This window comes from Megalobrama amblycephala, linkage group LG3 (assembly GCF_018812025.1).
Source record: "Megalobrama amblycephala isolate DHTTF-2021 linkage group LG3, ASM1881202v1, whole genome shotgun sequence".
In the NCBI taxonomy this organism is placed as follows: domain Eukaryota; kingdom Metazoa; phylum Chordata; class Actinopteri; order Cypriniformes; family Xenocyprididae; genus Megalobrama; species Megalobrama amblycephala.
Window position 1 is genome coordinate 40,862,508 of NC_063046.1, and position 27,391 is coordinate 40,889,898.

A 27,391-nucleotide genomic window follows, 5' to 3' on the forward strand; every position below is an offset into this window, starting at 1 on the left:
GCCGGGGCTTGGACCCAGAAACGGCGTTCCTTACGTCACGAGTTAACAAGCGGATATTTTTACCCCAGAACCTAGGCCCAACTCTACGAACATCGAAAATAGTGCCTCTCAACCTTTACGCTGAGAAAATCCAAATGTGATTATGAATGTCAGCTCAGCTAGCAACACTGGACATCGACCACACGGCAAACGTTACTAATGGTGGCTCTGGCTGCTAGTGTTGGCTAACGTTAATAAAATCTAGTCAACGGCAGCATAAGAAGAGAGAATCATTCAGTTCACTTGTCACTGCGTTTATGATATTAAATTAGTTATCTTACCCAGTAAACGACCTGTTGGTCACCATTCTCGCTTCTCTTATCTTCTCGGTGGCAGCAGCAGAGGCTGGAAACCGTAGTGGGCGTGGCCAACTTGTCACTTCAATCGAGGGTGACCAATAGAAAAATGCCTTTCATCCTGGTTGGTAGAGACCGCCCACTGAGCTACAGCTTCACGTGCAAACAAAACTTTTCAATTCGCAAAACTTTTCAACTTGCAAAACTTTTCAGCTTGCAAACCTATTCACCTCGCAAGCAAAATATTTTGACCCGCAAAAAAGACAGCAGAAAAGAGAGCAAAATGTGTGGGTTTGGGATGAAAAGTTCTAGAAGTGCACAAGGAAAAATAAAGGTTTTCAAAGATTTACACGCACTGCAAATAATTCTGTTATCAACTTCTTTATTTTTGAGCCTTAAGACGACTTTTTTTGCAATATATATATTTCTTAATTACAAAATAATTAGTTTTACTCTCAAACACAATATGTTTGTTTGAATAAAAAAGACACAAAAGAAACTCCATAGAAGTGAAGCTAACATTGGATTCGGACGTGCCTTGATGCCTCACTACCTTGAAATGTGTCCTCAGAAGGCAGCATTTTCCAGTTTTCGGACGCAGCCTGGAACTAAACTCTGCAGGACAGTAGCCCTCCAGGACCGAGTCTGGAGAACCCTGCTTTAAAGTGATAACGGTGAGTTTACAGGTGAAGTATGTACGATTTTTTTTTTTAAATGTTAAAATGCATTATCTTGATCTAGTTTAATGTTTGACTACTATTAGTCTGCCATTCAAGGGTTTATCTCCCTCAAAACATGTAAACATGAGAGCGGTCCGCTCAGATCCACCAATCTATCTCCAGCTCAACCAATAGCGTGAGTTTGGGGCGTGGCTACTGTTCACCAACAATTAACAGAAAAAAAAAGGGAAACAAAAGTAGAGCACATTCATTTCTTTATTACATAGAAATCCAATTGTTCAAATAAATGATGTGCAGATTGTAATATTACTAGATTTCATTAACATAAAATACAATACATCTACAATATTTTATAACACCCTTAATCTAACATTCTCCCATATTAATACATCATAACACAATAGCCAAGTTATGGCTATATAATATACTGTGGTACTTTAACACTTAAAGTCAATGCCATTCGCAACAAAATCTTTAAAATTTGGCAATTTCTGGCAAAATCCCTGAAATTAGAGTTCCTGTTAACATTTCATACAAATCTTTAAACAGTTTTTGTTCATTCTTCCTTTTTTAACCCTACATTTACAGAATTTTAAAAAGAGCCACCTGAATTATTCTTTCATTTTGCAAAGAAACCCTTAACCTTTTTCCTGCCAAATAGTGTAGCACCATGTTTGCATGCTGTCCTGCCTTCCTCGGTCTCGGCAGTGAAAAGCACCAAGAACCACAGATTCATGTGAAGTTAATGCAGAATCTACAGTAAAGTAACAATATAAAAAAGGAAAAAAAAAAACATAAAAACACTCGAAGACAAATAACAAGCACACACAATGGCTCAAACAGAACAGTGGTTTTTAGCAGCATAAGGACTGCAGGTGTGATGATCCTCAGTGTGAAGGTCTTAGTTGTCCTCTGGACTCACATCAAGCTTTCTCTGAGGGATGTAGATGTTTTTGGGAGCTGTGGTGTTGGTTACAGTAGGGAAGGAGACGGGTGTGTGAAAGAAACTCTGCTGGAGGGGTTGACCGCCTTTAGGTGTGGTTACTAAAGCCTGCAGGAGAGAGCGCAAATATGCAAATGACTGTCTTAAACAACAAAGGACTATTCACACAAACTCAGGGAGGCTCCAAGAAACATGGAAATTACGCTACAGTTCAAATGTTTGGAGTCGGTAAGATTGTATTAGGTCTGGTTTCACAGACAGGGCTTAGACTGAGCCAGGATTAGGTCTTAGTTCAATTAGGACATTTAAGGGATTTTATAAACGTGCCTTATAAAAAAAAAAAAACATTACTGGTGTGCATCTTGAGACAAAATAATGGTTCTGACATATTTTAAGATATGTGAGTGCTTTCAGTTCAAACCTTTAGTTTAAGGGTGCGTTCACACTTGTAGTTCGGTTCGTTTGGTTCATTTGGTCCGGACCAAAGAAGAAAAAAAAAAACATTTAGTCCTGGTCCGGTTAGCGTTCACATTGGCAATTTTATCACCGAACCTTAAGGCATAGGGATACATTCACAACGTGATTGGTCGGATTTTATGACGTATTGCCTATTTTGAGACGGAACTTACCGAACATCCAAAACAATGCTGTGTGCTGAGGTAAATGCGGTCGTTGTGTGTGCGTAGTCTGCATGTGATGGTATTTTGGCCAGCTGGGAACTCGTGAAGAGCTTATAAAATGTGTAGTCAAAACAGCGGCGGGAATCCATACGTCACACACACACACACACAAATGATCTGCTGCATGGAGACGCGTGTCTGATGCCTGTGATGGGCAAACTCGCGACTATGACAAGAAAAACCGACATGCGTGAGGATTCTGTCCTTTTTAGGGTCTCGTCTTACCGCAGTAAAGATAGTTTGCGGTTTGATATTCAGATTTCTTTTGGCTATAAATATGCAGTGCGCTGTCATAGACATGCAAATAATACCAAATATCGTTCTCCATGATTTGTGAATTAAGGTGACGCTGTCCTTTGGGCCGAAATCAGTTTTTTTTTTTCATAGCGACTCTTAATTTTATAATGGCTATATCTCCAAATGTTGGACACTTAGAGGAATGAAACTGGTGTCATCTTCACCAGCTTGATCTGTGAATTTTTTCACAGCAAAGCTCTTGTCCGTAAGCCCCTTGGTAAGTTCGCCAGTAAGGAATGTGAAATAAAGGCGTTCTTCATGTTTAACGTCTATTACCAATAAACACGCAGACTGCTGGAATAAAATAACATTGTTTTAGGTCGAGCTCAATTTGTGAAAACTTTCACAATAGCATTTTATCTCATGGTCGTGTTTCTCTTTGCTCTGCCCCCCGTTTTTTGTATAATATGATATATATATATATATATATATATATATATTATATAAATGACCTTGTACAGATAATGTACATCACTATTCTCATCTGTGAAAACTTTCACAGTTCAGTACGGGTCAGCTGACCCTTCTCTGGGTCATGTACATCACTATTCTGATCTGTGAAAACTTTCACAGTTCAGTACGGGTCAGCTGACCCTTCCCTGGGTCATGTACATCACTATTCTGACCTGTGAAAAAATTCACAGTTCAGTACGGGTCAGCTGACCCTTCCCTGGGTCATGTACATCACTATTCTGACCTGTGAAAACTTTCACAGTTGAGTTTTGGTCAGCTGACCCTTCCCTGGGTCACTAACATCGCTATTTTGATCTGTGAAAACTTTTAGAGTTCAGTACGGGTCAGCTGACCCATCCCAGGGTCACTAGAATCACTTTTCTGATCTGTGAAAACTTTCACAGTTGAGTTTTGGTCAGCTGACCCTTCCCTGGGTCACTAACATCACTATTCTGATCTGTGAAAACTTTCACAGTTCAGTACGGGTCAGCTGACCCTTCCCTGGGTCACTAACATCACTATTCTGATCTGTGAAAACTTTTACAGTTCAGTACGGGTCAGCTGACCCATCCCTGGGTCACTAGCATTACTTTTCTGATCTGTAAAAACGTTCACAGTTCAGTACGGGTCAGCTGACCCATCCCAGGGTAACTAGAATCACTTTTCTGATCTGTGAAAACTTTCACAGTTGAGTTTTGGTCAGCTGACCCTTCCCTGGGTCATGTACATCACTATTCTGACCTGTGAAAACTTTCACAGTTGAGTTTTGGTCAGCTGACCCTTCCCTGGGTCACTAACATCGCTATTCTGATCTGTGAAAACTTTTACAGTTCAGTACGGGTCAGCTGACCCATCCCTGGGTCACTAGCATTACTTTTCTGATCTGTGAAAACGTTCACAGTTCAGTACGGGTCAGCTGACCCATCCCAGGGTAACTAGAATCACTTTTCTGATCTGTGAAAACTTTCACAGTTCAGTACGGGTCAGCTGACCCATCCCAGGGTCACTAGAATCACTTTTCTGATCTGTGAAAACTTTCACAGTTGAGTTTTGGTCAGCTGACCCTTCCCTGGGTCACTAACATCACTATTCTGATCTGTGAAAACTTTCACAGTTCAGTACGGGTCAGCTGACCCTTCCCTGGGTCACTAACATCACTATTCTGATCTGTGAAAACTTTTACAGTTCAGTACGGGTCAGCTGACCCATCCCTGGGTCACTAGCATTACTTTTCTGATCTGTGAAAACGTTCACAGTTCAGTACGGGTCAGCTGACCCATCCCAGGGTCACTAGAATCACTTTTCTGATCTGTGAAAACTTTCACAGTTCAGTACGGGTCAGCTGACCCATCTCAGGGTCACTAGCATCACTTTTCTGATCTGTGAAAACTTTCACAGTTGAGTTTTGGTCAGCTGACCCTTCCCTGGGTCACTAACATCACTATTCTGATCTGTGAAAACTTTCACAGTTCAGTTCGGGTCAGCTGACCCTTCCCTGGGTCACTAACATCGCTATTCTGATCTGTGAAAACTTTCACAGTTCAGTACGGGTCAGCTGACCCTTCCCTGGGTCATGTACATCGCTATTCTGACCTGTGAAAACTTTAACAGTTCAGTACGGGTCAGCTGACCCTTCCCTGGGTCATGTACATCGCTATTCTGATCTGTGAAAAGTTTCACAGTTCAGTACGGGTCAGCTGACCCTTCCCAGGGTCACTAGAATCACTTTTCTGATCTGTGAAAACTTTCACAGTTCAGTACGGGTCAGCTGACCCTTCCCAGGGTCACTAGAATCACTTTTCTGATCTGTGAAAACTTTCACAGTTCAGTACGGGTCAGCTGACCCTTCCCTGGGTCACTAACATCGCTATTCTGATCTGTGAAAACTTTCACAGTTCAGTACGGGTCAGCTGACCCTTCCCTGGGTCATGTACATCACTATTCTGACCTGTGAAAACTTTCACAGTTCAGTACGGGTCAGCTGACCCTTCCCTGGGTCACTAACATCGCTATTCTGATCTGTGAAAACTTTTACAGTTCAGTACGGGTCAGCTGACCCATCCCTGGGTCACTAGCATTACTTTTCTGATCTGTGAAAACTTTCACAGTTCAGTACGGGTCAGCTGACCCATCCCAGGGTAACTAGAATCACTTTTCTGATCTGTGAAAACTTTCTCAGTTCAGTACGGGTCAGCTGACCCATCCCAGGGTCACTAGAATCACTTTTCTGATCTGTGAAAACTTTCACAGTTGAGTTTTGGTCAGCTGACCCTTCCCTGGGTCACTAACATCACTATTCTGATCTGTGAAAACTTTCACAGTTCAGTACGGGTCAGCTGACCCATCCCAGGGTCACTAGAATCACTTTTCTGATCTGTGAAAACTTTCACAGTTGAGTTTTGGTCAGCTGACCCATCCCAGGGTCACTAGCATCACTTTTCTGATCTGTGAAAACTTTCACAGTTCAGTACGGGTCAGCTGACCCATCCCAGGGTCACTAGAATCACTTTTCTGATCTGTGAAAACTTTCACAGTTGAGTTTTGGTCAGCTGACCCTTCCCTGGGTCACTAACATCACTTTTCTGATCTGTGAAAACTTTCTCAGTTCAGTACGGGTCAGCTGACCCATCCCAGGGTCACTAGAATCACTTTTCTGATCTGTGAAAACTTTCACAGTTGAGTTTTGGTCAGCTGACCCATCCCAGGGTCACTAGCATCACTTTTCTGATCTGTGAAAACTTTCACAGTTCAGTACGGGTCAGCTGACCCTTCCCTGGGTCACTAACATCACTATTCTGATCTGTGAAAACTTTCACAGTTCAGTACGGGTCAGCTGACCCTTCCCTGGGTCACTAACATCGCTATTCTGATCTGTGAAAACTTTCACAGTTCAGTACGGGTCAGCTGACCCTTCCCTGGGTCATGTACATCACTATACTGACCTGTGAAAACTTTACCAGTTCAGTACGGGTCAGCTGACCCTTCCCTGGGTCATGTACATCGCTATTCTGACCTGTGAAAACTTTACCAGTTCAGTACGGGTCAGCTGACCCTTCCCTGGGTCATGTACATCGCTATTCTGATCTGTGAAAACTTTCACAGTTCAGTACGGGTCAGCTGACCCTTCCCAGGGTCACTAGAATCACTTTTCTGATCTGTGAAAAGTTTCACAGTTCAGTACGGGTCAGCTGACCCTTCCCTGGGTCACTAACATCACTATTCTGATCTGTGAAAACTTTCACAGTTCAGTACGGGTCAGCTGACCCTTCCCTGGGTCACTAACATCGCTATTCTGATCTGTGAAAACTTTCACAGTTCAGTACGGGTCAGCTGACCCTTCCCTGGGTCATGTACATCACTATACTGACCTGTGAAAACTTTACCAGTTCAGTACGGGTCAGCTGACCCTTCCCTGGGTCATGTACATCGCTATTCTGACCTGTGAAAACTTTAACAGTTCAGTACGGGTCAGCTGACCCTTCCCTGGGTCATGTACATCGCTATTCTGATCTGTGAAAACTTTCACAGTTCAGTACGGGTCAGCTGACCCTTCCCAGGGTCACTAGAATCACTTTTCTGATCTGTGAAAAGTTTCACAGTTCAGTACGGGTCAGCTGACCCTTCCCAGGGTCACTAGAATCACTTTTCTGATCTGTGAAAACTTTCACAGTTCAGTACGGGTCAGCTGACCCTTCCCAGGGTCACTAGAATCACTTTTCTGATCTGTGAAAACTTTCACAGTTCAGTACGGGTCAGCTGACCCTTCCCTGGGTCACTAACATCGCTATTCTGATCTGTGAAAACTTTCACAGTTCAGTACGGGTCAGCTGACCCTTCTCTGGGTCATGTACATCACTATTCTGATCTGTGAAAACTTTCACAGTTCAGTACGGGTCAGCTGACCCTTCCCTGGGTCACTAACATCACTATTCTGATCTGTGAAAACTTTTACAGTTCAGTACGGGTCAGCTGACCCATCCCTGGGTCACTAGCATTACTTTTCTGATCTGTGAAAACTTTCACAGTTCAGTACGGGTCAGCTGACCCCTCCCTGGGTCACTAACATCGCTATTTTGATCTGTGAAAACTTTCACAGTTCAGTACGGGTCAGCTGACCCTTCCCTGGGTCATGTACATCACTATTCTGACCTGTGAAAACTTTCACAGTTGAGTTTTGGTCAGCTGACCCTTCCCTGGGTCACTAACATCACTATTCTGATCTGTGAAAACTTTTACAGTTCAGTACGGGTCAGCTGACCCATCCCTGGGTCACTAGCATTACTTTTCTGATCTGTGAAAACGTTCACAGTTCAGTACGGGTCAGCTGACCCATCCCAGGGTCACTAGAATCACTTTTCTGATCTGTGAAAACTTTCACAGTTCAGTACGGGTCAGCTGACCCATCCCAGGGTCACTAGCATCACTTTTCTGATCTGTGAAAACTTTCACAGTTGAGTTTTGGTCAGCTGACCCTTCCCTGGGTCACTAACATCACTATTCTGATCTGTGAAAACTTTCACAGTTCAGTACGGGTCAGCTGACCCTTCCCTGGGTCACTAACATCACTATACTGACCTGTGAAAACTTTACCAGTTCAGTACGGGTCAGCTGACCCTTCCCTGGGTCATGTACATCGCTATTCTGACCTGTGAAAACTTTAACAGTTCAGTACGGGTCAGCTGACCCTTCCCTGGGTCATGTACATCGCTATTCTGATCTGTGAAAACTTTCACAGTTCAGTACGGGTCAGCTGACCCTTCCCAGGGTCACTAGAATCACTTTTCTGATCTGTGAAAAGTTTCACAGTTCAGTACGGGTCAGCTGACCCTTCCCTGGGTCACTAACATCGCTATTCTGATCTGTGAAAACTTTCACAGTTCAGTACGGGTCAGCTGACCCTTCCCTGGGTCATGTACATCACTATTCTGACCTGTGAAAACTTTAACAGTTCAGTACGGGTCAGCTGACCCTTCCCTGGGTCATGTACATCGCTATTCTGACCTGTGAAAAGTTTCACAGTTCAGTACGGGTCAGCTGACCCTTCCCAGGGTCACTAGAATCACTTTTCTGATCTGTGAAAACTTTCACAGTTCAGTACGGGTCAGCTGACCCTTCCCAGGGTCACTAGAATCACTTTTCTGATCTGTGAAAACTTTCACAGTTCAGTACGGGTCAGCTGACCCTTCCCTGGGTCACTAGCATCGCTTTTCTGATCTGTGAAAACTTTCACAGTTCAGTACGGGTCAGCTGACCCATCCCAGGGTCACTAGCATCGCTTTTCTGATCTGTGAAAACTTTCACAGTTCAGTACGGGTCAGCTGACCCTTCACTGGGTCACTAACATCGCTATTCTGATCTGTGAAAACTTTCACAGTTCAGTACGGGTCAGCTGACCCTTCTCTGGGTCATGTACATCACTATTCTGATCTGTGAAAACTTTCACAGTTCAGTACGGGTCAGCTGACCCATCCCTGGGTCACTAGTATCACTATTCTGATCTGTGAAAACTTTCACAGTTCAGTACGGGTCAGCTGACCCATACTGAACTGTGAAAGTTTTCACAGATCAGAAAAGTTATGTACATGACCCAGGGAAGGGTCAGCTGACCAAAACTCAACTGTGAAAGTTTTCACAGATCAGAATAGCGATGTTAGTGACCCAGGGAAGGGTCAGCTGACCCGTACTGAACTGTGAAAGTTTTCACAGGTCAGAATAGTGATGTACATGACCCAGGGAAGGGTCAGCTGACCAAAACTCAACTGTGAAAGTTTTCACAGATCAGAAAAGTGATGCTAGTGACCCAGGGAAGGGTCAGCTGACCCGTACTGAACTGTGAAAGTTTTCACAGATCAGAAAAGTGATGCTAGTGACCCAGGGAAGGGTCAGCTGACCCGTACTGAACTGTGAAAGTTTTCACAGGTCAGAATAGTGATGCTAGTGACCCTGGGATGGGTCAGCTGACCCGTACTGAACTGTGAAAGTTTTCACAGATCAGAAAAGTGATGCTAGTGACCCAGGGATGGGTCAGCTGACCCGTACTGAACTGTGGAAGTTTTCACAGATCAGAATAGTGATGTACATGACCCAGGGAAGGGTCAGCTGACCCGTACTGAACTGTGAACATTTTCACAGATCAGAATAGCGATGTTAGTGACCCAGGGAAGGGTCAGCTGACCCGTACTGAACTGTGAAAGTTTTCACAGGTCAGAATAGTGATGTACATGACCCAGGGAAGGGTCAGCTGACCCGTACTGAACTGTGAACATTTTCACAGATCAGAATAGCGATGTTAGTGACCCAGGGAAGGGTCAGCTGACCCGTACTGAACTGTGAAAGTTTTCACAGGTCAGAATAGTGATGTACATGACCCAGGGAAGGGTCAGCTGACCCGTACTGAACTGTGAACATTTTCACAGATCAGAATAGCGATGTTAGTGACCCAGGGAAGGGTCAGCTGACCCGTACTGAACTGTGAAAGTTTTCACAGATCAGAAAAGTGATGCTAGTGACCCTGGGATGGGTCAGCTGACCCGTACTGAACTGTGAAAATTTTCACAGATCAGAATAGCGATGTTAGTGACCCAGGGAAGGGTCAGCTGACCCGTACTGAACTGTGAAAGTTTTCACAGATCAGAATAGTGATGTACATGACCCAGGGAAGGGTCAGCTGACCCGTACTGAACTGTGAAAGTTTTCACAGATCAGAATAGTGATGTACATGACCCTGGGATGGGTCAGCTGACCCGTACTGAACTGTGAAAGTTTTCACAGATCAGAATAGTGATGTACATGACCCAGGGAAGAGTCAGCTGACCCGTACTGAACTGTGAAAGTTTTCACAGATCAGAAAAGTGATGCTAGTGACCCAGGGATGGGTCAGCTGACCCGTACTGAACTGTGAACGTTTTCACAGATCAGAAAAGTAATGCTAGTGACCCAGGGAAGGGTCAGCTGACCCGTACTGAACTGTGAAAGTTTTCACAGATCAGAAAAGTGATGCTAGTGACCCAGGGATGGGTCAGCTGACCCGTACTGAACTGTGAAAGTTTTCACAGGTCAGAATAGTGATGTACATGACCCAGGGAAGGGTCAGCTGACCCGTACTGAACTGTGAAAATTTTCACAGATCAGAATAGCGATGTTAGTGACCCAGGGAAGGGTCAGCTGACCCGTACTGAACTGTGAAAGTTTTCACAGATCAGAAAAGTGATGCTAGTGACCCTGGGATGGGTCAGCTGACCCGTACTGAACTGTGAAAATTTTCACAGATCAGAATAGCGATGTTAGTGACCCAGGGAAGGGTCAGCTGACCCGTACTGAACTGTGAAAGTTTTCACAGATCAGAAAAGTGATGCTAGTGACCCTGGGATGGGTCAGCTGACCCGTACTGAACTGTGAAAGTTTTCACAGATCAGAATAGCGATGTTAGTGACCCAGGGAAGGGTCAGCTGACCCGTACTGAACTGTGAAAGTTTTCACAGGTCAGAATAGTGATGTACGGGGGACTTCCGGTGGCGCGAAATGGAATAGACGCATTTTCTGAAGCTCTGCCTCACCTTCCCTAATTTTCTCACCTAAATCATTTTATTTGTGAAAAAACAATAAAAATTCAGTCACGCATAGTTCTTTGAATAATGACAAAGCCAAACAAAGCTAAAAAAGGAGATAAAGGCGCAGAGGAGGAAGAAACCAGGACGATGAAAGCTAGCGAAGGCGCTAAAGGAGCGGATGCTAGCACGAGCTCCCCCGCTCCATCGGTTAGTAATGATGACCTAATGGTTGCTATTAATACTCTTAGCGCCAATATGGACAAGAGGTTTAACGATATCTCAGCTTCACTCTCCACACTAAAAAATGCAGTAGATGAAGTTGTCGTGCGAGTGGATGGAATTGAACAAGCGTCGAATGCACATGAACAGCGTATTGAGGCCTTAGAGCTGCTGTGTTCAAAGTTGACTACGGAGTCGTCACAAATGTATGCAAAACTGGACGACTTGGAATCTCGATCCTGTCGCCAAAACATCCGGATAGTAGGTATAAAAGAAAAAGAGGAGCAAGGACAACCTACCAGGTTCGTCGAAATGCTGCTTCCGAAGCTCTTTGGAGAGGAACATTTTCAAACTCCGGTTCAGGTGGACCGGGCATACCGTAGTCTAAAACCGGCGACTAACGGTAGGCCGAGAGCAATCATCGTCAGGCTTCACCATTATCAGACCAAGGAGCTCGTCTTACGTTTGGCCAGACAGAACCAACCGCTGATCTATATGGGAGCACGGGTATCAATATACCCAGACCTGACAACGGATACCTTGAAAAAGCGGCAGGTGTTCAACAGCATCAGAGAGAAGTGTAGAGCTATGAAGATACGGTGCGGATTTCGTTTTCCGGCAAGATTCATTGTAACAGCGGACGGCATCACGGCGACGTTTGAGACCCCAGAATCTGCGAACGAATTTCTGAGCAACAAGGTGGCGAACTGGTCCAGCGGCGGCCAAGAACTTTGAAGTTTTTGAATCATCGATGTGTTCAGTTATTTCGATGGTCTACAATGCAGATGAGTGACATTGAACTCTTACATGTTATCAGACTGATTTGCTTAAGGTAAAAGGGTGAGATTTAATTTTTTATACAATAAGATATTAATAATTCAGAGGGAGGTTGGATGGAGCATAGCCTATATTTGTTTCTGTTTTGATTGGTATAACGAATGGGAACCTACATCCACAGCACCGTGATGTTAGGTTTAAGTGAAGTAGAAGAGAAAGATGGACTTGCTGGGAGTATGGGGGAATGTTCTTTGAGTTCTATGAGGGACTATGTACTAATTATTATGTCAGCGTTCTTGTGTTATGTTATATAATTTATGTTGTTCTAAGGGCACTTTATCATAAATGTCTACTGGATTATAGCTCTGAGTAATTCGACTGAGGGGTTGGTTAGATTCTTAAGCTGGAATGTACGTGGCTTAAATAGCCCATTGAAAAGGGGGAAAGTATTTGCGCACATAAAGACATTTAAAGCAGATATACATTTTCTCCAGGAAACGCATTTGAAAAAAACAGCTCAGAGATGCCTTAAGCCAGCCTGGGCCTCCCAGGTATATCAGTCTAATTTTACAACAAAGGCTAGGGGAATTGCTATCCTTATTAGGAAGAATTTTCCATTTATACATAAACAAACTATTTCAGATCAAAATGGCAGATACATTGTGGTTCAAGGGATGATTAATCAGACTCCAGTTACTCTTGTCAATTTATATGGCCCGAATTTCGATGATCCATCATTTTTCATTAAAGTAATTGAAGCTATTCCTAACCTACAAAACGCAAATGTCATCATTGGAGGAGATTTTAACTGCGTCCTAGACCCAGCTCTTGATAGACAGCCAAGTCAGTTAACTGTATCAAAGTCTTGTACAACTATTAATAATTATATTAAAAATCTCAATATAGTAGATATTTGGAGAGTACTCCACCCCACTGACAGAGATTATTCTTTTTTCTCTTCTGTGCACAAATCTTATTCAAGAATTGATTATTTTTTAGTTGATTCCAAATTAATTTCTAGGGCTGTTGCCTCAAAATATCATAATGTGTTAATATCGGATCACTCCCCACATTCATTGGATTTGAATTTAGGTATAATTAGGGGAGAATATACATGGCGAATGAATAATAATTTATTAAAAGATACTCGCTTCTGTGATTACCTTAGGGAGAAAATAGATTTTTTTATTTCTACAAATGATAAAGGTGATGTTCACGATGCAACTTTATGGGAATCTATGAAAGCTGTGTTGAGAGGAAATATAATAGCATATGAGGCTGCAGAAAGGAAACAGGAAAGAGGTAAACTGAAGGAAATCGAGGATGCGCTAGCACAGTTGGAGAAGGAATATAGAGCCACTCAAAATGCTGAAACGCTTGGCAAAATTGTAAAATTAAAATATGAATATAATGCATTTATGTCCAAAAATGTATTAAAAATGCTTAATCAAGTTAAACAAAAATATTTTGAATTGGGAGACTTGCTCGTTGCTTGCTCGTCAGTTGAGGCAGGCTCAAGCATCCCGAGCTATTCATTCAATTAGATTGAATAACGGCAAACTCATAAACGACCCAATTGATATAAATAGGAGCTTCGTTAAATTTTATGAATGCGTATACCGGTCTCAGGACAATACAACTACAAACACTGCAGTAGATTTCCTAGCCAATTTGAATCTTCCTAAATTAAATGAAGAAGCAGTTAAACATCTAGATGCAGACATAAGCCTTAAAGAGATTAATAAAGCCATTTTTTCTTTTCCAAACAATAAATCTCCTGGCCCTGATGGGTTTACTATTGAATTCTTTAAGAAATTTGGTGACATAATTTCCCCCCTTCTTTTACGCATGTATAAATATAGTCGTGACATATCCGAATTGCCTCCTACTTTATATCAGGCCAATATAACCCTAATTCCTAAACCAGGATGTGATCCATTATTAGTTTCTTCTTATCGTCCTATTTCATTGATCCCAATAGAAACAAAACTTATTGGAAAAATATTGGCAAATCGTTTGAAAAGTCATATTTGCACTATTATACATTCAGACCAAACAGGCTTTATGCCTGGTAGATACATGTTTTTTAATTTACGCCGCCTCTTTAATATTTTATATGCCAAGCAACAAACAGACACGGTTATTATCTCTCTTGACGCACAGTATACAGTATAGTGATGTACATGACCCAGGGAAGGGTCAGCTGACCCGTACTGAACTGTGAAAGTTTTCACAGATCAGAAAAGTGATGCTAGTGACCCAGGGAGGGGTCAGCTGACCCGTACTGAACTGTGAAAGTTTTCACAGATCAGAATAGTGATGTTAGTGACCCAGGGAAGGGTCAGCTGACCAAAACTCAACTGTGAAAGTTTTCACAGGTCAGTATAGTGATGTACATGACCCAGGGAAGGGCAGCTGACCCGTACTGAACTGTGAAAGTTTTCACAGATCAGAAAAGTGATGCTAGTGACCCAGGGAGGGGTCAGCTGACCCGTACTGAACTGTGAAAGTTTTCACAGATCAGAATAGTGATGTTAGTGACCCAGGGAAGGGTCAGCTGACCAAAACTCAACTGTGAAAGTTTTCACAGGTCAGTATAGTGATGTACATGACCCAGGGAAGGGCAGCTGACCCGTACTGAACTGTGAAAGTTTTCACAGATCAGAAAAGTGATGCTAGTGACCCAGGGAGGGGTCAGCTGACCCGTACTGAACTGTGAAAGTTTTCACAGATCAGAATAGTGATGTTAGTGACCCAGGGAAGGGTCAGCTGACCAAAACTCAACTGTTAAAGTTTTCACAGATCAGAATAGTGATGTTAGTGACCCAGGGAAGGGTCAGCTGACCCATACTGAACTGTGAAAGTTTTCACTGATCAGAAAAGTTATGTACAATACCCAGGGAAGGGTCAGCTGACCCGTACTGAACTGTGAAAGTTTTCACAGATCAGAAAAGTGATTCTAGTGACCCTGGGATGGGTCAGCTGACCCGTACTGAACTGTGAAAGTTTTCACAGATCAGAAAAGTAATGCTAGTGACCCAGGGAAGGGTCAGCTGACCCGTACTGAACTGTGAAAGTTTTCACAGATCAGAATAGTGATGTACATGACCCTGGGATGGGTCAGCTGACCCGTACTGAACTGTGAAAGTTTTCACAGATCAGAATAGTGATGCTAGTGACCCAGGGAAGGGTCAGCTGACCCGTACTGAACTGTGAAAGTTTTCACAGATCAGAAAAGTGATTCTAGTGACCCTGGGATGGGTCAGCTGACCTGTACTGAACTGTGAAAGTTTTCACAGATCAGAAAAGTGATTCTAGTGACCCTGGGATGGGTCAGCTGACCCGTACTGAACTGTGAAAGTTTTCACAGATCAGAAAAGTGATTCTAGTGACCCTGGGATGGGTCAGCTGACCCGTACTGAACTGTGAAAGTTTTCACAGATCGGAATAGTGATGCTAGTGACCCAGGGAAGGGTCAGCTGACCAAAACTCAACTGTGAAAGTTTTCACAGATCAGAATAGCGATGTTAGTGACCCTGGGATGGGTCAGCTGACCCGTACTGAACTGTGAAAGTTTTCACAGATGAGAATAGTGATGTACATTATCTGTACAAGGTCATTTATATAATATGATATATATATATATATATATATATATATATATATATATATATATATATATATCATATTATACAAAAAACGGGGGGCAGAGCAAAGAGAAACACTACCACGAGATAAAATGCTATTTTGAAAGTTTTCACAAATCGAGCTCGACCTAAAACAATGTTATTTTATTCCAGCAGTCTGCGTGTTCATTGGTAATAGACGTTAAACATGAAGAACGCCTTTATTTCGCATTCCTTACTGGCGGTCTGACCAAGGGGTTTACGGACAAGAGCTTTGCTGTGAAAAAATTCACAGATCAAGCTGGTGAAGATGACACCAGTTTCATTCCTCTAAGTGTCCAACATTTGGAGCTATAGCCATTATAAAATTAAGAGTCGCTACGAAAAAAAAACCTGATTTCGGCCCAAAGGACAGTGTCACCTTAATTCACAAATCATGGAGAACGATATTACGTATTATTTGCATGTCTATGACAGCGCACTGTGTATTTATAGCCAAAAGAAATCTGAATATCAAACCGCAAACTATCTTTACTGCGGTTCTCGTCTTCCTGTTTTTGGTTCGGTTACATGTCTTTGGTCCGTGTTGCGTTCATATCATTCGAACCGCACCAGAGTTCATTTGGAAGCGGACCGAGACCCATCTTTTCAGCGGTCTCGGTCCGCTTGTTTGGTGCGCACCAGGGTTCGGATGGCAGCGTTCACATATGTTCAAATGAACCACACTATCCGAGCAATCGCACCGGGGTTTGTTTTAATCGAACCAAACATGACAAGTGTGAACGCACCCTAAGACTAGACTTAGGCCGTTTGTCCACCAAAAACGCTAGGCTCTCTGCTTTTCTTCCCCAGTTGAGACGCTTTGTTGCTAAGATATGGAATATCCGCGGCACTGTTACTTGTAACTGATTTGGCAAATAATTTGTTTCAGACTAAAAAAGTCGACACAACGTAGAGTGCTTGCAATGCATGTTTGGAGACCAGCAATATTATTTTCTCATACGTTTTGTCCGGTTCTCTGCTTGTTGATTTTGTTGTACAGCAAGAATTTTGTGACAGTTGGTCAGAGTTGTATTTGTCCCGCCCCTCCTCCACTCTGATGGAGTGGCTGGCTAAAAAGTTGAACATGCTTCAACTCACAGCGACGGTAAAAAAGGGCCAGTGCTTGAGCATGAAAAAGACGCTCAGTGCCTTGTTACACTCCTGGCATTTAAAAAAACGCAGTGCTCCCATTGAAAACAATTGGAAAAGTACACTAGCCACTGGAAAAAACACTTTGGTGGACACAGCCTTAAGCCTGTCTGTGAAACTGGGGATTAATGTTTTTGAAAGTCTCTTATGCTCAGCAAAGCTACATTTATTTGATCAGAAATACAGTAAAATCCACTAAAATAAAAGTTCTCTATTTGAATATATAGTAGTCAAAATTTGAAAACAAAACCTTTCAAAGTTTTCCTAAAACCTTCTTCTTAAGACAACTTTGATTAACTTTTTTGATCCACTTCAAATGTTGATTACTGTATAATAAAATGTCATTTATTTGTGATGATAAACTGAATTTTCAGAAGCTATTAGACCAGTCTTCAGTGCAGTGCTAGGTACATTACTTACAAATTATTGCATGATTAAAATTGTAGTTGGTAACAACCTATTGTTACACATTTGATTACTTTTGACCTAACTTGTTTAAAACAAATAGTATAATCTTGTGCCATACTGATAAAAAATACAAAGAGAAAGAAAATTGATTCCATGTATTGTTGTCAACAACATTAAATTACGTCAGGGTTTTTCAACAGTTATCCATCTAATGTAGATTATAATAATAATTGTTATAATAATAATAAAAAAAAAACTGTACATTATCTCTTACATTATCTGATGTATTGCACAGCAGTGGTTGTACCTGTGGTATGCTGATGAGCGTGACGGGTTGTCCGTGTATTGAAGCCGATTGCAGAGCTCGGGCAGGTGAGAGGGGCTTTACAAAGATCATGCCCTGGTGAGGGAGCCCTGGGTGGGGAGATGGAAGTGTGCTGGATGACTCAGGAGTGGAGTTTGGTGTGGTGGTGCCGGGAATGAGGCCCAGATTCTGCAGCGTGAAGTTGAGAATAGCAGGACTGGGGCTGTGGATGCGATGGCCGTGAGAAGGAAAGGGGGACATGGGCGGTATCCGGTGGAGAGGGAGCCGAGTCGGGGTCACTTCTTGAGGAAGAGGGGGTCTAGAACCTGGAAACAATGGGAATGGCTACATCAGTGATTTTTCAAGTTTAACTGTATATATAGCACTCTGCACAAGAACCCTTATGGCTTGTTTCTGGATCAACATATTTTGTTGGTCCTGGAACATTCCTGTTCGAAAATTGAGTCCTAACTGTATCCCTACTCCTAAACCTAACCCTACCTATAATCAGATCCCTTATCCCTATGATCCCTAAAATCAGAGAGAAATGATGGGTGAATAACACTGATGTAGAAGCACCTAACCCTGGTTGTCAGCCTAAACTTGACATAAACTGTAAAGTCAACAAAGATGTTGATCCAGGAACATGTAGTACTTGGTGAAATCATGTTCACCTGGCTAGTCTAATGCTCACTTATGTTTATTGTGAAACATTGTGGACTATATAGGGCTTTTCACACTTGACATAAGCCCTATTCGGACAGGATTAGTTTTATGTGGGGAGGTGGAGTAAAGTAATTTTGCCTCAGGATGTCTGTAATATTAATTGGCCAATTCGCACGGGACAAGACATCTCAGTAAAACTAGCAGAAGTGGGAGGGGCCGATTTATGCACCGCCGTCACCTCCCTGTCGTCATGTGGGTATACGTTGCTTCCTGATACAATGTGCGAAAACACATATAATCTAAATATATAAACTATAAATAGCAGTTAGGTCCGATTTATTAATTAAATTCTGATTGGATTATGATGGTAATAGGCACTTAGCTAAAGATAAAATTAGTTTTGTGCCTCTGACAATTGCGACGATCTTCCTTTTGCTCTGAATGGTATGTGGAAAATACTTGAGGTTTGCCACAGACTTGTCCCACCACCTACAACACAAATGAATGTTTCTTCAAGTGCTTCCATGCTTGAAAAATGCACAGAAAACTACTTTTAAACAGGAAATGACAGAATTTTACCGTACATACAGCGGGACTATTCGAACGGGATTAGTATTACCTGAGGTAATTTTTCCAGACCTTTTTACAGAAGGTAAAAGTCGCCGTAATCTTTACTGACATTGTCCATAATGATTACTCAGACGGCACATTCGGACGGGACTAAAATCACTGAGAAGCTCTGGTAATAATTACTTTACCCCCACCTCCCCATGTAAAACTAATCCTGTCCGAATAGGGCTATAGTTAACTCTGGGTCAACGGATAAACCGGTATCTTCACGTTTCACACTACTCATAAATTACCCGGGGTTAACAATTAATCCTGGGTATTCATAAGCTGATGTTTCACACCTTCCTAAACCTTGGGTTAAGTCCTTATTTGCATATTTGCAGTGTTAATGTAATTGATTGGATAAACGCAGCACGCCACCTGTTTACACAATTCTAGCATTGCGCATCCTCGTATTGCCGACTGTACTATCGAGTTTATACTGAATGGACGTTTCAGACTATAAAGGTAAGAATGAAACTGTCTCTTCTTCACTCAAATAGTTGTGTTGTCTGTCAGCATTTGACATTTTTTCCTCTCAAATGCTGAATTTACTGTTTATATACAATATGGTTTATATTTACTGTCCAAAGCAGGCAAATACGCGATTGGTTGTCGGTTTTAAGCGTCTAGCTGTAACATTCTAACACCGCATCATTTCACACTGTACAAGTTTGGCACCGCAATGCGGGTTAACACTGCAAAAGCTGTGCTAACCCTGCTCTGGAGCAGGGTTTCATAACCCCGGGAAAAAAGCAGTGCTAACCCTGCTTCTAAATTATAAGTGTGAAACGCTCCTTTACCTGGGGTTAAAAGTGGTGTTTAGAACAATGATAACCCAGGGTTAAGCACAGTGTGAAAAGCCCTTATGATGAATTTGGGCCAAAATGAATTCTCAAACCGTCTCATGTAGGTTCCTATACTTTCTGAGCACTGAATATCCATGTTGTTTCCAGCTGTTTGATTACTAAATAAGTACTTATCTTGGGTACTAGCATACCTGCTGTTGGGGTGTGGTAGACATTATATGTTGGTGTGGAGGCTTTGGAGATTTCTCCAGCGGAGCACTGCACATCTCTGAAGTTGACGATGGACTGCTGAGGGATCGGAATCAAATAACCTGCAGGGATCAAAGTCTGATACAAACAAGAGAAGTTATAGTCAAGAGCGTAACTCGTACGAAAATAAAACCATTTGGATGATTCCTACATGAGGAATTGTTGAAGATGCACATATGTGGTTATTCCTACCTCTGTATGTATGGGTCCGGATGGCAGTCCCATGTCCTGAAAGGGAACGCTGAGCTTCTGGGCCTGCGACTGTGGCGGTCGGACAGGGGTCAGTCCTGCCTCACTGTCTGAGGTCTGAACCTTGTCCTCCTTCTCCAGGAAGGTCTCCACGCTGTGCTCCAGAGGCGCTGTGCTGGTGGGCAATGAGGGAGGCTGGTTCTCACAGGGCTTGGAGAACTCCAGATGCAGGGCTCGCGGGGAAGGGCGGTGGGAGACAGAAGCCCCTCTACGGGCCTTTAGGCGAGCTTGAAGAATCTCACACAGCTTTGGAGAAACACTCTTAATAGGAAACAAACACCAGAAGGTTGGAAATGTTACTAAAAGTAATGTCAATACATGAAATGCAGTTCATTTAACAGTTCAGACTGCAAATGCTAGTAAATTTTTTTTCTTTTCAGATTGAAAAAATATGGACCAAGCAATAAAGAGCCATATTGAGAAAGACTGAATGACCTTCAAAATTTAAAACTACTTCTAACTAAAAACCTCAGGCATCCTCACCTTTGGCTCTATCCGCTGAAGTTTGGATGGACTTTCCACTAAGCTCTTTTCTCCACATGCTCGTTTAAGGGTTGAGGGACTTGTCGGCTCTTTATCATGTGATGACTGGTGGTTGGTTTGGTTACTGCTAGTCATGGCAGCCGGTGAGGTCTTTGCGTTTGCACTCCCTGGGCTCTCAAACGTCATTGACCGGACCGCTAGGCTGGTGGGCTGCGGTCTAAGAGAGGTGGGGTGCACGTAAACGGCATATGACCCACCAGCCTGGTGCTGAGGAATCAGAACCGGGATGATTGGAGAGCACTTAGTAGAAAGGTATGAGATTGCCCCAGCGGGCAAAACTGGGATCTGCATTCCTGAAGGCCCATGGGGCTGATGATTGCTAGCAGACGTGGATTCAGATGAGTGTGAAGGGCTTCCATTCAGAGCATCTGTCACCTCATTGTTTGGTTGAATATGACGGCCCCTGTAAGCCAAATCCATAGGCGTTATATCTGAAATTGGTATTTCATTGTCTGCTTTCTGTTTTAAGATGCAAAGGTTACGTTTACTTACGTTGACTGTTTATCTAGTTGCTTTTTGCAGATAGCAGCCAGATGGGCCATTTTGTTTGTGTAGAACTCACTGTTTGCAGAATCACCTATCAGACAAGAGATGGAGCATTAGTTTTCTGGTGTAGTAAAAGTTCAGAAATTGATAAGTTTTAAACTGTTGAAAAGTTTTGAGTTTTTGGTAATACTTTACAATAAGATTTTGTTAGCATGAACTAACAATGAACAATATTTCTACAGCATTTATTAATCTTTGTTAATGTTAATCACAGCATTCACTAATAAATTTAAGATCAAAAGTTGAATCTGTTAACTTTAGTTAATGCACTGTGAACTAACATGAACATTTGTGTTGACTAACAATAGTCAATAAAGATTAATAAAAGGCTGTTTAAAATATATTGTTCATTGTTAGTTAATGCATTAACTAATGTTAAGAAATGAGACTTTCTGTTTTATCCAAAATATAGTAAACAGTAATATTGTGAAATATTATTACAACTTAAAGTAACTGAATTTTCAGCATCATTACTCCAAGTCTTCAGTGTCACATGATCCTTTAGAAATCCTTCTATGCTGATTTGATGCGAAACATTCTTATCATCATCAATGTTGAAAACGGTTGTGCTGCTTAATATTTTTGTGGAAACTGTGATACTCCTCCCCAATGATTAAAGGAATAGAAAGTTCAATAAACATTTATTTCAAAAAGAATTTTTTGATCAATCACTTTTGATCAATTTAATGTATCCTTGCTGAAAGTATTAATTTTTCTCTCTCTCTTAAAAAACAACAACAAAAAAAACTTATCCATTTAATACTTTGTCTCTATTTCAATGGACATCAGTGGAGAACCAGAAACTGTTCACCCATGTCAGGCTTTTAGTGTCAACACAAAGCCTCTAAAATAAATTTTGTTTGTGCGATCAGATTTCAAAGAGACAATCTCAAGCTGGGAGGCAGAAGGAAGGTAAACTTGAGACTGGTACTATTAATAATGACTGACCTTAACAACCAGTTGATATCTGAAAGTAGTTCAAATTCCCACAGAAAACAGAAGATGATCAGTCAGTTGCTTGCTTTCGATGAATCAACAACAATGGCTCACCTGTCATTTTAATAGGACTAGAAGGTGCGGAGTTTATTTTCCTGCGGTCGTTCTGTATGGTCTTAACCAGCTTGACTAAGGAATGGTGGCGGGTAAAACCTCGCTTTGTTCCGGGGGAGGAAAAGAGATTTTTAGCACAGTTATCAACAGAGGAACGAGACTCTAGAGGCTGTGATGCTGATGATGTAGTGGAGGTCCCCAGATCTGTAAACATAACCAAGAACATACATGCACATTGCTTAAAATAAACAACATAAGTCCGAATAGGATTATGAACAAATCAGACAAGTCACACTCACCCTTTGGAGATGGTAAGTCTTCTGGTCCAGTCCATTTGAAAGCAGGCTTTCTTCCTTTATCCTCAGTCACATGCACTTTCTTTATCAGCTCTAGGCTGCTCAGAACATTTGCAATGTCATAAAGCCTGCGGATCTTAGCTGCCATCAGAAAAAGAGATAATCAATTCCATCTCCAGTTAAATTAGATGAATTTTAGGGTATGTTTACACAACAACAATGTACAAACGTAGCATGCATGACGTCATAATTTTCACAAATTTGCATTTTTTGTAGACTATAATGGTATCGTTTTCAAAAACATGCACTTTGAAACCTGTTTTCAGGCCAACTTTTAAATTTTTTTGGGAAAACTGTCATGTAAACAATCCCTAACTCAAGTTATAAGAAAATCAGTTTCTTCAAAGAAGTTTTTACTGGTTGAGTACATTTGATTATGCACTTCTTGCAAGATTTGTATCTGTTTTCAACCACCAAATGAAATGGATAACATAGTGATCAAAGTGTATTTTATATGTACGATGACAAAAGCACTCACTTTTGAACTTGTTTTTGTCCTGATCCGCCACGTGATCTTCACCGATGAGGATCTTGGCAGCTATTTCAAGACTAACCACAGGAGGGCTGGACACCAGGAACAACATGACAAATTTCTGACTCATCACTCTCAGAGATTTGTCTTTCCGACTATTCGCTGAAGCTGCAGGAAAAAGCAAAGTTTATTCACTGAGCACAAATTTGGGTGTGAAATCTGCCTACGAATCTTTTAATGAACAAATCATGATTCGCCAATAACTTTCATATAAAAAATGTACTCTAAATTTACAAAGGGTGGCATAGCATTATAACAGTTTTGAGATAAAATGTTAAACAGAGATATTTCATTTTAAAGGTGCAGTATGTAACATTGACAGCTAGTGGTAGAAATGGGTACTGCACTCCAAATGTAAAATATTGGAGAGTTGTTTCTCCCAACCCCTCAAACTCAAAGCTCATGTAGGTTGCCAGGTTAAAGACATGGAACAGGAATGAACGCAACTGACAACGGAAAGCAACAAGTCTTACACTGTAAGTTGAGTTTATTTATCTGTGTTTTAATATGCCTCTGGTCATAGTGGTATTTAGATGGATGCTATAGCTTTTTAGGTCGGGTAGAATCTGCGATCCCTGAGCCAGTTTGATTGCTGGCTTCCATCACGGTGTTTTCCACCAAATGGCAACCCGGGGTGGCGAAATACTATTGGGTAAATTGGCAGTGGGCGGGATCACACAGATCAAATCAAAAACAGATATTCTGATACAGAACATCTCAAGGTAGAATAACTGGCGGTAGCTTTGTTTTTCGGAGTAACAAGTATGTGAACCTAGTATGTTTCCTAAATATCGGCAAACATATTTCGGAATTTTTTATGCTTTAGTACAGTCCAAAAATTACATAGAGCACCTTTAAACACATTTAATCATATACATCAGGAAAAACTGCATTATAGCAGCTGTGAGGTTTCTCTGCATAAAAGCACAGATATACCTTGCACACAAAACATAGGAAAATCGCTCACATTCGGATTTGTGCCAGATGAGGAAGGTAAGTTTATTTGTATAGCACATTTCCCACATGCCAGTAGTTTAAGTTTTGCTTTAAATAAATTTGTTTAGGCTTGGTGTTTATCAAAAGTGTTGCTTATAACGAATGACACTATAATTTGATTTCATTCCTATTCTGTTCTGAATACCATTAAATTGAAAGAATTTGTTGTGGACTGAGAGAAACTAATACATTTTTAATGTTTGTAAATGTTTTGTTTTATTTACCGGCATTTTGCATTATTTCTGAATGCGTTTCTGAACTTTTAAGTGACTCAATCTGTGTATTTTGTTTCTCTCAACAATGGAATTTTGACACGCAGTGACTTATAGTCAGATGTAACTTATTTTATGGAAAATATTTTACTCCATATTAACATTAGAACAAAACTAAGAACAAATTAATGTGCGCACACACGTTTTGAATTAGGTAGACATTTTTCCTGTGTGTACAAATACAAAATAATCCATGCAGTTATTAGTGAATGAGACCCAATGTCTTAATTTAATGCATAGATAAATATAATAAAACAGTGCTGCCTAAGCAGAGGGTCTGATATTGTTACCTGCTTTAGGATCTGTTCCTGACAGCTCTGCTTGACCAGAGTCTCCATCCATATCAAAACTGGACATTTCTTCATTCTCCTTCTCCTCTCCCTCCAAGTCAAACTCTCTCTCTTCTCGCTCTAGGTTCCTTTGACGGATCTGGTGCATCAGTTGCTCATAACGGTTCTTTTTGCCGGCCTGTTTCAGCTCGGCAAGCGTCTGCGCAAGTTTTACCCGGCCGTGCCACGTGTAGCAGTTCTTAGCCAGCCGGCTGACCATGTTTAGGCTCTCGAGAACGTTCATGATGTCGTAGATCCGGCGTCGTTCCACATCTGAGGGGATAATGAGAACGGAAGCAATTAGGATTGATGAAACAAGCATGATTTGATGATAAGTAGTTTTGTTTGATCAGTGAGTGACTTACTCAGTTCTGTTGCCACATCGTCGAGGCTGATTTTGTTGTTTACAGCAGGATTGGGGTAGTTTGGGTACCTTGCAAGAAATTTGTAACACAGCAAACCAAGGCTTTTGTCTTTACGACTTATCTGGAGCTTTTCTACTTCTTCCCCTTGCTCAGGCTCCTGTGTGGCACGACAGTGGAAAACACACACATATCAAAGCATTTTAGCAACACAGAGTGAGAGATGCATGTTTTACACATAGACTTTTACTGATACCTGTGAGTTCTCCGATTCACCGCTGTCCACGGCTTGTTCCTTCTCACGGTTGCGAATCTCAGGACTGGCTGCACTGATGAGCATCTTCAGGTTGGAGGTGGGTGTCCAGGGCTCGCTAGACGGTGCCTCAAGGCCCTTAGTAGGAGTTGTCAGGGGCCCCATGTTATTATGGCTCTCAAGTGATGCAGCTTCAGATACTGGAGCCTTATTTGCGTTTTTTAGTGGCGTTTGTGGTTCCGCAAAAACATGTCCCTGTTACACAGAAAACACAATAGGTTTTCTTTTTCAAAAAATGCTTCTAGAGTGTGACAATAATTTGTACTGGTTCTTCAAGTCACTATTTTGTTGACATCTGTCAAACCAAAATACTTATAACTGACCTTGTCATTTGTTGTTGTGGCCTTCAATGGACTTATTAAAGGTTTCTTGATTAATGTTTGACCTTCTGATAATTGACTGGACATTTTCCACCTAAAGAAAACGAACACACGAGGCAACGTTACAATAATCAACGTTCACGTACATTGTTACATAATGATATAAATCAATCCTACCGTTTCTTCACAGCATTATACATTCTTGGAGATAACATTGTGAAAATTCTCAAATGTTTCTCGCACAGCTAAAACTAATTTTTTTTAATTTAACAGATGTGAATAAATGTGTAATAAATCAATAAGTATTTTGATTTCAAATTACAGTGTTGATTTTTTTTTTGCGCTTAGCAATAACTGACAAGCGTTCCATCGAATGACTACGGAGAACTTAAACGAAAACACGCCCCCAACTTACAGCATCCAATGAGAGGGCCCGAGGAGGCGGGACTCCACCACGTCCAGCGCGCCTCCACACTTTTTGAAATCTTGGCGCGGAATCTAGCAGATTGCGAAATATTTAATCCGGAAGTAACTAACTTTTCTACAACTTTAAATAAATCGTCTATCTGTTCGATTGTCTTGCGTTTTTAATAACTGGACGGTCTAGATAAACCATAAATCTTCCTGAAACTAGTTTTTAAAATTACCCGGCAACCAACATAGTTGGCTAATAACTTATTTGCTTACATGCTGTATAATTCATTTAAAATTAGAATATAATTAATTAGCGCTCGGGAACTAATTAAATAGATACAAACATACGTATTTACGTCAAGATTGTAGTCATGTTGGCTCATAACATTACAAAACTAGCGGTTTCACAGTTAGCGCGGGTTCAGATCCAGAGAGCCAAGAGCCGCCAGTCTGATGTGTGTCCTAAATGCATGATAATTAATGAAATTAACGCACATATTAGAGCAAAATTTTGTTTTCGATTAGTTTTAATAACTAACGCGGGCATGTTAAGCAAAACAAGCATGAAACTAGCTAACTTAGTTCGCGAGCTTACATCCAACTACCTCCACTTCTCTCCATTCTCCATAGAGTAAAACTACAAAAACATGACAAAATATAGAAAGCTACTTACCCAAAAAGAGAATTGTACCTTTCTCACATACTACTCGGCATCAGTCGTGCCCATAAATCCGTAGGAATACTTTACAGGTAAGTATCACACGTTTACAGTTCCTGGTCTCCAAGAATATCTTATCCAACGCTTCTGTAAGTTAACCCAAGTCACATTAAAGTAACCGTGAATAAATAAAAAGAGAACACAAACTGCCTTTGATGCATAGCTGAGGGAAAAGTTGTATGTGTCCGTTTCCTAGTGAGTAAAAAAGTTTATTTGATCAGTCTGACCATTTGTCCCGCCTAGATACTGGACACACAGCGCGCTACACCCAGCCCCTCCTCCACAGTCCTCTCCGCCAATCAGCTAGATAAACCCCGGCGGTGGGCGGAGTCAGACTTCCGGCTGCTATACGACAGCAGGTCAAGGGGGGTTAAAACTCTCAGTGAACCAGGTTGTTACGTGGTCCTTGGCACATACATCAATGAAGACAGCGGTTTATCAAAAAAGGACATTTTCAAGGAATTACAGCATTAGGAAAAACATTTAAGCTATGTCAATTTGCAGATGACACTGCCTTATTTGTGAAAGATAGGAATGATTAAAGCAGTGAAATGCATAAAATATTTTTCAGCTGTATCAGGGCTAAGAATGAATG

At 41.6% G+C, this 27,391-nt stretch overlaps 1 protein-coding gene across 3 annotated transcripts; it reads right to left on the reverse strand.

The window, feature by feature from the left end:
• Window positions 1-1,252: 1,252 nt before the first annotated feature.
• e2f8 (E2F transcription factor 8) lies at window positions 1,253-27,066 on the reverse strand. 3 transcript variants are annotated; one of them, XM_048185423.1, is made up of 15 exons: window positions 25,842-26,005; window positions 25,668-25,758; window positions 25,288-25,539; window positions 25,035-25,191; window positions 24,631-24,942; window positions 23,019-23,180; window positions 22,484-22,621; window positions 22,185-22,388; window positions 21,081-21,165; window positions 20,529-20,991; window positions 19,989-20,306; window positions 19,739-19,874; window positions 17,467-17,789; window positions 1,938-2,066; window positions 1,253-1,769 (listed from the first exon to the last, which is right to left on the reverse strand). In XM_048185423.1, the coding sequence occupies exons 1-15, from the start codon at window positions 25,877-25,879 to the stop codon at window positions 1,758-1,760; spliced, it is 2,820 nt and encodes a 939-aa protein (XP_048041380.1). In that variant the 5' UTR covers window positions 25,880-26,005; the 3' UTR covers window positions 1,253-1,757. The 3 variants fall into 3 exon arrangements, with proteins under 3 accessions (XP_048041380.1, XP_048041381.1, XP_048041379.1); XM_048185424.1 differs by lacking the exon at window positions 25,842-26,005 and adding an exon at window positions 26,752-27,066 and having other exon boundaries at window positions 1,253-2,066; XM_048185422.1 differs by having other exon boundaries at window positions 1,253-2,066; window positions 25,842-26,004.
• Window positions 27,067-27,391: the final 325 nt, after the last annotated feature.